The sequence below is a fragment of the Esox lucius genome, chromosome 23 (genome assembly GCF_011004845.1).
Source record: "Esox lucius isolate fEsoLuc1 chromosome 23, fEsoLuc1.pri, whole genome shotgun sequence".
Classification (NCBI taxonomy): Eukaryota; Metazoa; Chordata; class Actinopteri; order Esociformes; family Esocidae; genus Esox; species Esox lucius.
The window spans coordinates 20,739,582-20,751,568 of record NC_047591.1 but is presented as its reverse complement, the minus strand read 5'-3'; the positions used below and the strand labels follow the sequence as shown (position 1 = coordinate 20,751,568).

General features: G+C 42.0%; 1 protein-coding gene across 1 annotated transcript; it reads left to right on the top strand.

Moving 5' to 3' along the window:
• The first annotated feature begins 3,096 nt into the window (after nt 1-3,096).
• On the top strand, nt 3,097-8,701 carry LOC109614563 (cholesterol 24-hydroxylase-like). Its single transcript, XM_010887575.5, has 15 exons — nt 3,097-3,404; nt 3,636-3,713; nt 3,841-3,922; nt 4,128-4,201; nt 4,535-4,621; nt 4,726-4,864; nt 5,603-5,716; nt 6,397-6,559; nt 6,751-6,816; nt 6,892-6,964; nt 7,056-7,140; nt 7,364-7,474; nt 7,874-7,962; nt 8,114-8,180; nt 8,352-8,701. Exons 1-15 carry the CDS (start codon nt 3,256-3,258, stop codon nt 8,508-8,510), a joined length of 1,536 nt encoding a protein of 511 aa, XP_010885877.4. The 5' UTR covers nt 3,097-3,255; the 3' UTR covers nt 8,511-8,701.
• Nucleotides 8,702-11,987: the final 3,286 nt, after the last annotated feature.

Sequence of the window (11,987 nt, the reverse complement as noted above, 5' to 3'; positions counted from 1 at the left end):
CAGTCAGAAAAGGGTGGCTTGCCCACTTCAGGTATGTGGAGAGTGCCTGCCTCAAGTGGAGGAGTTTAAGTATCTAGGGGTCTTGTTCTCGAGTGAGGGAAGGATGGAACGGGAGATTGACAGACGGATCGGTGCAGCGTATCAGTCTATCGTGGTGAAGAAAGAGCTGAGCCGCAAGGCGAAGCTCTCTATTTACCGGTCAATCTACGTTCCTATTCTCACCTAGGACACAGTGGAGGGACTATGTCTCCCGGCTGGCCTGGGAACGCCTCGGTGTCCCCCCGGAAGAGCTGGAGGAAGTGTCTGGGGAGAGGGAAGTCTGGGCATCTCTGCTTAGACTGCTGCCCCCGCGACCCGGCCCCGGATAAGCGGAAGATGATGGATGGACCTTACTAATACTGTGTTTGACCCCCTTTCGCCTTCAGAACTGCATTAATTCTACATGCCATTGATTCAACAAGGTGCTGGAAGCATTCTTTAGAAATGTTGGCCCATATTGATAGGATAGCATCTTGCAGTTGATGGAGATTTGTGGGATGCACATGCAGGGCATGAAGCTCCCGTTCCACCACATCCCAAAGATGCTCTATTGGGTTGAGATCTGCTGACTGTGGGGGCCATTTCAGTACAGTGAACTCATTGTCATGTTCAAGAAACCAATTTGAAATGATTCGAGCTTTGTGACATGGTGCATTATCCTGCTGGAAGTAGCCATCAGAGGATGGGTACATGGTGGTCATAAAGGGATGGACATGGTCAGAAACAATGCTCAGGTAGGCCGTGGCATTTAAACAATACCCAATTGGCACTAAGGGGCCTAAAGTGTGCCAAGAAAACATCCCCCACACCATTACACCACCACCAGCAGCCTGCACAGAGGTAACAAGGCATGATGTATCCATGTTCTCATTCTGTTTAAGCCCAATTCTGACTACCATCTGAATGTCTCAACAGAAATCGAGGCTCATCAGACCAGGCAACATTCTTCCAGTCTTCAACTGTCCAATTTTGGTGAGCTCGTGCAAATTGTAGCCTCCTTTCCTATTTGTAGTGGAGATGAGTGGTACCCGGTGGGGTCTTCTGCTGTTGTAGCCCATCCACCTCAAGGTTGTTGCTGTTGTGGCTTCACAAATGCTTTGCTGCATACCTCGGTTGTAACAAGTGGTTTTTCAGTGAAAGTAGCTCTTCTATCAGCATGAATCAGTTGGCCTCTAGCATCAACAAGGCATTTTCGCCCACAGGACTGCCGCATACTGGATGTTTTTCCCTTTTCACACCATTCTTTGTAAACCCTAGAAATGGTTGTGCGTGAAAATCCCAATAACTGAGCAGATTGTGAAATACTCAGACCGGCCCGTCTGGCACAAACAACCATGCCACGCTCAAAATTGCTTAAATCACCTTTCTTTCCCATTCTGACATTCAGTTTGGAGTTCAGGAGATTGTCTTGACCAGGACCACACCCCTAAATGCATTGAAGCAACTGCCATGTGATTGGTTGATTAGATAATTGCATTAATGAGAAATTTAACAGGTGTTCCTAATAATCCTTTAGGTGAGTGTATGTTCCTATTACTATTGACTACTACTACTATTACCACCACTAATACTACCACTACTGTTACTATGACTAATTGCTACCACTACTATTACCACAACTACTACTACTACTAATAATAATAATAGAGAATGATAAATAATTGAGTTGGATGTAACTAACCCAGGCCTTTAAACACATATTACTGTTAGTTTTTATATTGCAACTACTGCTGCTACTATAACTAATAATACTGCTACTACTACTACTACTACTACTAAGTATGGTAATAATGGTAGATAATGGGTGTGGAAGTAACTAGCCCAGTCCTTAGCTTGGCTAATGACCTTTTCTACTACTTAGTGCTTTTTGCTCCTTATGCAGAAAATGGCTTCTGAAGCACTTACGTATATTCAAATGAAAATAGATTTTAAACAATATTGTTTATTTTTGGTATTAGTGATGAAATAATTTCTTGATGTTTTCTGTTGATGAAGAGCACAGACTAGATGTCTAGGAATATTTACTGTGGCCAGCCTGAGGCACACCTGTGCATTAATCATGCTGTCTAATCAGCATCTTGATATGCCCCACCTGTGAGGTGGATGGATTATCTCAGCAAAGGAGAAGTGCTCACTAACACAGATTTAGACAGATTTGTGGACAATATTTGAGAGAAATAGGCCCTTTGTGTTCATAGAGAAAGTCTTATATGTTTGAGTTCAGCTCAGGATAAATGGGGGCAAAAACAAAAGTGTTGCATTTATAATTTTGTTCAGTGTATTTTATTGAAGTTAAGAACACCTGCCCTAATAAATTACAAACGTTTAGATTTTCGATTTTCACTATTTTACACTGTTAAATAACCTATACTTTCACTATTTTACAATAAATAACAATACATGTTGTCCTGGGGAAATTCATTGCACCACATAGTAGGAATGACCCTCTCGCTGACCGAATTACAAGTGAAAGAATGCTCTTATGTATCATGGGTTACATTATAAAAACTAATAAAAGTCTGATCCATTGTAAAGATTCAAGCGTGAAGTTTATGCTGGTTCGATGTTTCAGTCTTTGGGTAGCCTACAGTCTGTTTTGTCAACACGCCAATAAAAGGACCTACTGCATTTAATGGAGAAAAATTGTCCAACATTGAACGACATGTTTAAAAACATGTGATTATTCAAAGTTTGCTGTACTAGTGTACCGCCGAAAATATAGTTTGAAAGCGTTGAAGCTAGCCCAATAACTTTAGCCTACTTGTCAAGTTCAAATCCTTTGTTTAGCGGTTGGTGGTAATCAGGAAAAAACATCAGAAAAAATTAAATAAACAATACTGGTAAATCTAAGAAACAGCCTTGGCTGGTTATACTGTATATATTACATAATTCAGTTACATTTTCTTGCTTATACCTGGAATTAATCAACAACGGCACTAACAAAGTTGCGATGTCATTCTTTTAAACCCCCACAACACCAAAAAACTGGACTGTTGTTTACGTTCCGACCATACTTGCAGTGCCCCTCCCCGGACCATTCACCTACTTATGTCTAGCAGCCAACTACTGGGTCGCGAATGAACCCTTTAGCAAGTTCCCCGGAAGAAGTTATGACAGCAGACACCTGGATTGCACTTGGAAACCAATATCACCTCTAAACTAACGACCGACCACGTAACTGGCTGGTTGGATCACTGCGAGCTCGTCTTCGCAAATATGGCCGTTTTTTATTTTATTGCAGATTGTTTTGGTTATGTTCTGACATACCTGGTAGTTTTTCTTTTTATCGCATTTCTTTGTTATTGTCTATACATAAAATATATTCATTTGAAATATGATCACATACCGGGACCACCAAGGGATAGGTGAGTCATTATAAACCAGACAATTTATTTTGAATACTATGCTTAAAAGTAACTTTAAAGAAACGTATTGGGATTTATTTTGACAGTTAGGGCAGGGGAAACAAATCCTTAACATCCACCAGGGAACGCTGTTCCTCTTTCGAGCTTGGCGTCTCACTGGCATTGCACGTGAAAGTATTACCTCCTTAATTGTCAGCCTTGTATTTAAACCGTCTCTCATTCTCCCCCCAGTTTTATATTCGGCCATTTTACAACATTCTCCAGGGCGACGAGCAGCGATCGCATTATTCACGAGAAGTTCCTGGAGTGGTGAGCTAAACGCTGTGGAGCAACAGTGGTGGCCAAGATGTGACACCTGAATTCTCACACACACTGCACCAGGTTTCCCTTATCCTGTGACAATAGAATGTTTTCTTGTATTTTCTATCTCTAACAGGTCTGAAAAATATGGACCAGTGTACCGTCTCAACGCTCTACATGTTGTGATGCTGTTTGTCACCTGTCCAGATACCACCAAGGTAAACCTGTGACTTTGGAGTAATTATATTCTATTGTAGACAGACTAAATACAAATCAAACCAAATTACGCAATAATATATTTCTTGGTTAACCAACATTTGTGTACCGCAATTAAAATATTTCTATATTTATTTATTACATTTAAGTGCTGTAAAATAACAAACCTTATTTGAACTTTACTGATATCATGGTCTGCCTTCACAGGAGGTTTTGATGTCACCCAAGTACCCAAAAGACCGACTAGTCTACAAGAGTCTGTTCAACCTGTTTGGACAGAGGTAAGTTCTCAGTGATTCATTTTTCTGAACATATAAATATACTCCCTAATACGTCCTCCCGCTACTTAATGTGTTACAAGCCTACTGTCGATCAAACCTCAAACAGACACATGTAGATGCAACCAACATAAGCATTCAGTCTATGTATATTTATGCTACAATCACTAGCACACATTTTGTGTCCTGTTTTCATAATTATTATTGTTGTTTTTGTAATTTTATCATATTATCACATTTTTGTTTTTAATTTGTGAAGCTCTGACCAAACAGGAGTCTGCCAGATTGAATCAGTTTTTCAGTTGATTCAGAGTCTGTTGTCCATCTTGTCCATAGGTTCATGGGAAATGGCCTGGTTACGGCACATGATCATGACCTGTGGTACAAACAGCGGAGGATCATGGACCCTGCCTTCAGCAGTCTGTAAGTCACCCTGTTCACATGGCATTAAAATCAGTTGATCATCAGTCAGTAAACCCATCCACCCGTCTGTTGGTCAACCAGTCTATCCATCGTTGCTGTGTCAGATACCTGCAGAGTCTGATGGGTACGTTCAATGAGAGGGCAGACATGCTGATGGATAAACTGGGGGAAATGGCAGATACCAACACAGCTACTAGCATGCTTCACATGTTCAACTGTGTGACCCTGGATGTCATCACCAAGGTAACGGTCACTTCCCCTTGCACGTGGATCACCACACTGACACTTCCATCTTTCTGTAACAAAGGTACTCGTCTTCACTGTCAGAACTCAAACATACATTGATAGAAGTAACTTTTTGACATCAGGAGATGTTGGGGAAAAGCGTTAAAATAAAATAGAGTTCAAGTTTGTTTCTATTAATTTATTTTATGAATTATGGCGGGTCAGAGAATGGCAAATCTCCAGGAATTTAGTACAAAAGATATCCATGTGTTATTGTGTCTCAAAGGACCCAAAGTATGAATTGTTCCTTTTAAATACAATCTCCTGGTGGGCTTAGTGGTAGTTGATTTAGAACAAATTAGGTTTAGAATTGTGCTCCAGACACCATCGGCTTTGTCACAAACCGTCTGTGTTGGAATCTAGTTGACTACTCCCACTGTAAGAACAAGCAAATGTTGTGTATCAACATCCCTGCTGAGCTTTCATAATTCTGTGTTTGTTAATGGTAAAAAGTTTAGTGTAAATACTTTGTTTTGGTGATTAGAGGTTGTCATTTTACCGATACCTTAGGGACTTAGTCATGAATTGTCATAAGTCTTCTTTTTTTTGAAATGGTAACTGACACATTAAACAGTTCCTATTTAGTCTAACCAAGCCAATATTATAGAAATCATTATCATAACTACATCCAGGAGCTTTAAGTTAACATGTAGTAAATAAATAAGGTCTAAATCTTGAGTTTTATTTTATCCGTAGGTGGCGTTCGGAGTGGATTTGGATCTGCTGAATGACAGTGACACTCCGTTCCCCAAAGCCATAGAAATATGTCTAAAAGGGATGGTCCACAGTACTAGAGACAACACATTTCAGGTGAATGGTAACATTAAACATGTGTTTGGTTCTCAAATTGGCCCTGTGTGTCACATGAATATACAATACAAACAGAAATAATAACAGCCATAAACAAAACAACATATTGAATACATTTACTTAAAACAAACAGAACTCATGCACAATACCTCTTTAAATTATGTTCTAACCTGCTCAGAGATCAGTGAGTCCAAATTCCGATTGACCTGAAAGGGAGCAGACCCTAGAACATCCTTACATTGATGAATGTCAGTTTGTCTGTTTTCATCATCAGGTCAAATGTTATGACCTGGGCCAAAAGTTCCATTCAACCAGCAAAGGCCGACATTTTGAGATAAAAAAAATCCCTGCCCTTTAAAGGGAAATTTCACAGTTGTTCTATTTACACAATATGGCACAAGGGGTTGTGGTATATGGCCAATATAACATGGCTAAGAGCTGTTCCTAGGCACAACGCACCACGGAGTACCTGGACACAGCGCTTAGCCATGGTAAATGGACAATACACCGTAATCTCCTGAGATACCTCATCAATATCCTGGTTGTAAGCAAACCGCAATAACCAGAATTAATAGCAATGTCCAGCTCAATGTCCTGACTGAAAATCCTTGGTGGATTTTCAATAATAAAAGGTTTTAAACAACTCTTTCCCTTTTAATAAATGTTTGATACATTTCCAGCTCAATCCAAAGAACTGGAAGTTAATCAGCGAGGTGAAGGATGCTGTTAAGCTGCTGCGTACTACAGGCAGACAGTGGATCAACGACAGGAAAATGGCCGTCCAAAACGGGGAAGACGTTCCAAAAGATATACTTGCACAGATCCTCAAGACGGCTGGCAGTGGTGTGTTTGAGTGTTGATCTTCTGCCTTTCTGCTCTGTCAGTTGCATTAAGATTCAGGTGTTTGCTAGACCAGTCATGTTTCTAATAAACCGTTTATGCAGAAATGTTCTGTGGAGCTATAGTGTTATTGTCTGAATGCTCTAAACGTGTGCTATTGTCTGAATGCTCTAATCGTGTATTCATCCTTTTAGAGGAAAAGATGGGAAAGGATGATGAGGAGCTTATGCTGGACAACTTTGTGACATTTTTCATTGCCGGTAGGTCTCCCTGAAATTTGGAAGCTAAAGCTCTTTTAACAGTTTATATAAATGGTTTACTATTGGCACTTGCAGGGCAAGAGACAACAGCCAATCAGCTAGCTTTTGCTGTCATGGAACTTGGAAGGCTGCCAGAGATATTGGCAAAGTAGGGCTTATTTTGATTTCTTTGTTTTTGATGTTAAATTCTGTAATGAAACAGGATTGGTTGAGTTTCTAAGTGTCACTTACCTCGCTAGGGTAAAGCAGGAAGTAGATGATGTCCTTGGAATGAAGCGGGAAATCAGCTTTGACCACCTGGGGAAAATGACCTATCTGTCTCAGGTATGTGAGCTCAATGTTTTTTTTATACATTTATACGTATCTGTACTGCTTGGGTAAAACTGACTGGATTTTAACCAAGCAATCTGTCAACAACAATACATCTTCATTGGCCACTGGGCTAAAGCCAAAGCATTACATCAGGGAGCTAACACAAGTCTTGAGTTATCAGTCTAGGTATCGGCACTCATAGTTCACCAGCTTGTTGTGTTTGATGATCCGTCAGGTGTTGAAGGAGACTCTACGGTTGTACCCCACGGCACCTGGGACGTCACGCTCAATCCCTAAAAACATCGTCATAAATGGGATCCACATCCCTGCTGGAACCACGATCTTTGTGAGTTACTTTAATGCTACTTTAACTGCTCATTGGTTTCCGCTTGTTTTATTTAAATCTATGGCCTCGTTTCAATGTTAAATGTCTGAGCGCAAGAAATGTTACCTCCACATTTCATTCACAACACTAAGTTTAAGGAGATACGCTGGTAAACATGATTCTTTGTCACTTGCAACTAACCAAACCTAGCTAGCTAACTTGAAGATGTGTTACACAACCTCTGATTAAGTTTACACATTTGTACTCTGGTTGTACAACATTCCCATAGTTTTCTGCCATTTTTCTTAAGCTTAATATTTCCACTAGTCACAACACAGCTATTTCGTCGTACCTCCACTTTATAGTCTCTGAACTGTACCTTTTGTTGTATTACCTCTACAACATCTTGTCTTTTCTCAGTTTGATTCATATGTCTGTGGACGGATGGACAAGTTCTTTGAAGATCCATTGAAGTTTGACCCTGAGAGATTCCATCCAGACGCCGCCAAGTATATATTCATATTCATTGATTAAAAGGGAATTTAACCAATTTTTACAGATGGTCTTAGTTTCATAAATGTATGCTTATAGTGAAATTCTGCAACCATACTTCTTAGTACATGTTCAGCATGTTGTGTTTGTTGTGTTTCTGTACTGAAGGCCCTATTACTGCTACTACCCCTTTGCTCTGGGTCCACGTTCATGTCTGGGACAGAATTTTGCCCAGGTAAGCAGACAGTCTATATGAAATACATTACAATGACTTTAGTACTGGTTATACTTTTCATTTCAGTAGTTTTACTCCAGGCCTACTCCTGCTCTACTGACTCATGACACATCATTCTTACAGTTGAGCACTCCAGATTTGTCGTCCTATAAAGAGATTTGTTGTTTACAGATGGAGGCGAAGGTAGTAATGGCCAAGCTGTTGCAGAGGTTTGACTTCAGCCTGCTGCCCGGCCAGTCCTTTGACATCCTGGACACTGGCACTCTGAGACCAAAGAGCGGAGTGATGTGTAACATCAGACACAGAGGACCGACGCCAATTGGCACCTAGAAATGACTAATACTATTAATTGAGGATCGCTGAAGATGCTGATTGTGTAGCTGGTCTTTAAACTTAACGGATCCATTTTCTGACCTGTTCTGATCTGATGTTTATCTACTAACTATTGTTTCTGACTGCATATGGAGCCAATGGCCTCTTTTAATATTACTTAACATTAAACAATTACATTAGTGGTTCTATATTATGATGAGAATTAATAGGACTGACTTCACATCGCGTGGCGGTCGGGGACAGTGCCTCTGGGATGGCAGACCGGGGTGGTGGTCCCTCTTTTTAAGAAGGGGGACCGGAGGGTGTGTTCCAACTATAGGGGGATCACACTTCTCAGCCTCCCCGGGAAAGTCTATGCCAGGGTTCTGGAGAGGAGAATACGGCCGAAAGTAGAACCTCGGATTCAGGAGGAACAGTGTGGTTTTCGTCCGGGCCGTGGAACACTGGACCAGCTCTATACCCTCTACAGGGTGTTGGAGGGTTCATGGGAGTTTGCCCAACCAATCCACATGTGTTTTGTGGATTTGGAGAAGGCATTCGACTGTGTCCCTCGCGGCATTTTGTGGAGGGTGCTTGGGGAATATGGGGTCCTGGGTCCTTTGCTAAGGGCTGTCAGGTCCCTGTACAACCGAAGCAGGAGCTTGGTCCGCATTGCCGGCAGTAAGTCAGACTTGTTCCCAGTGCATGTTGGACTCCGGCAGGGCTGCCCTTTGTCACCGGTTCTGTTCGTAATTTTTATGGACAGAATTTCTAGGCGCAGCCAGGGGCCGGAGGGTGTCAGGTTTGGGGACCACACAATTTCGTCTCTGCTCTTTGCAGATGATGTTGTCGTGTTGGCCCCTTCTAACCAGGACCTTCAGCATGCGCTGGGACGGTTTGCAGCCGAGTGTGAAGCGGTGGGGATGAAAATCAGTACCTCCAAATCCGAGGCCATGGTCCTCAGTCGGAAAAGGGTGGCTTGCCCACTTCAGGTTGGTGGAGAGTGCCTGCCTCAAGTGGAGGAGTTTAAGTATCTAGGGGTCTTGTTCACGAGTGAGGGAAGGATGGAACGGGAGATTGACAGACGGATCGGTGCAGCTTCTGCAGTAATGCAGTCGATGTATCGGTCTGTCGTGGTGAAGAAAGAGCTGAGCCACAAGGCGAAGCTCTCGATTTACCAGTCAATCTACGTTCCTACTCTCACCTATGGTCATGAGCTTTGGGTCATGACCGAAAGGACAAGATCCTGGATACAGGCGGCCGAAATGAGCTTTCTCCGCAGGGTGGCCGGGCGATCCCTTAGAGATAGGGTGAGAAGCTCGGTCACCCGGGAGGAGCTCAGAGTAGAGCCGCTGCTCCTCCACATCGAGAGGGGTCAGCTGAGGTGGCTTGGGCATCTTTTTCGGATGCCTCCGGAACGCCTTCCTGGGAAGGTGTTCCGGTCCCGTCCCACCGGGAGGAGAAATGAGCATGATGAAGTAGGAGACCCCGGGGAAGACCTAGGACACGCTGGAGGGACTATGTCTCCTGGCTGGCCTGGGAACGCCTCGGTGTCCCCCCGGAAGAGCTAGAGGAAGTGTCTGGGGAGAGGGAAGTCTGGGCATCCCTGCTTAGACTGCTGCCCCCGCGACCCGGCCCCGGATAAGCGGAAGAAGATGGGGGGGACTTCACATAGAAGTGTTTTACCAATCCCTTGATTTTTGTTAATGTACTTCATCATGCTACTGTTATGCTGTGTACAAACAATTTCTCTAGTGTTTCACCTTGAGGTACTTCCTGACCAATTTTACCATGCAGCCTTTTGGTAGAGTTAGTTACTACATTTAAATACATTTATTTAGAATTCTGCAAACATCATTCAGCTGCACAAGATTGTAATTTGTCAACAAGGTGTGGTTGTGAATCTGTAGGCAACAAGAAAGTTATCATGTTTTCATACATTTCTGATTTATTTAACTCCAACTGGATTACGCTTAACGAATAGGAAGAAACGCATTGGTCCTGGAAAGAAATTTAGAAAAGAAATGATCCGTCTGCTCTATTAATTTCTGTTGATATATTTTGAATCCTCTGCAATTGTCTAAATCCGGCATAACTATTTTTTTTAAAATTGCTAATTGAAGCGTGCGACTTATATTTTTACCAGGGGTTTATTGTGAAGACTCATTCAAGTGTAATATTTGTTTTTACGCTGCTGTCCCAGTTTTAATATTTCAGCAATTAGTCAAACGTTTGGAATCGAAGTTCGCATTGTTTGAATTGTGTCAGCATACATGCAAGAAAATGTAGTCTACATGTATAGATATATTAACTTAGCAATTGAGAGAGCTGTGGCATTCAATTGACAAAAAGCAAAGGGAATACTTTACATTAGTGCCGTATTAATTTTTGTCGGGCATAATAATGTTTATAACAATGTTTATAACATCCAGCCAGTGGCGAATTTAGCATGCTAATGAGGTTTAAACTCATTAACCCATGGAAAAGCCACCACACAACTGACGTAGTTCCAAACACGCTCGTTCGTACCTCATTTATGTCTGTTCACACGCCGTTAACGGACGGCATTACAACTTTCAGTGATAATAATCAGTGAGACATACGGCTAACTTACTGTCCAACTGCAGCTTATCTTTTAGCTATACAGTATGCACACGCCATCTCACCTGTTATGAAGTTATTTGCAGCCTGACAGGTTAAACAAGTCATGCACCATGTAATGCATTAGTAAAACGCATTTGATAAAGAACTATTACAAGCCATATAGATAACAATTACTCACTTAATCAGGTTTTGTAATAGAAAAGAAACAAAACCAAATATACAGTGGTTACTTCAAAATAAAGTAATTTTTTTTAAATTTCCATTTCTGTTTAAGACTGGAAGTGACCCTTTTATTTGCAGACTGTTATTTTAAAATCAAACCCATTCCACAAATTGCATTTATATACACCGATAAGCCATAACATTATGATCACCTGCCTAATATTGTGTAGGTCCCCCTTTTGCCACAAAAACAGCCCTGACATGTCGAGGCATGGACTCCACTAGACCTCTCAAGGTGTACTGTGGTATCTGGCACCAAGAAGTTAGCAGCAGATCCTTCAAGTCCTGTAAGTTGTGAGATTGGTCCTCTATGGATCGGACCTCTTTGACCAGCACATCCCACAGATGCTTGATTGGATTGGGATCTGGGGAATTTGGAGGCCAAGTCACCACCTTGAACTTGTGTTCCTCAAACCATTCCTGAACCATTTCTGCTTTGTGGCAGGATGCATTATCCTGCTGAAAGAGGCCAGTGCCATCAGGGAATACCGTTGCCATGAAAGGGTGCACATGGTCTTTAACAATGCTCAGGTAGGTGGTACATGTCAAAGTAACATCCACATTTAACGACCCAAGTTTCCCAGCAGAACATTGCCCAATGCATCACACTGCTTCCGCCGGGTTGCCTTCTTCCCATGATGCATCCTGGTGCCATGTGTTCTCCAGGTA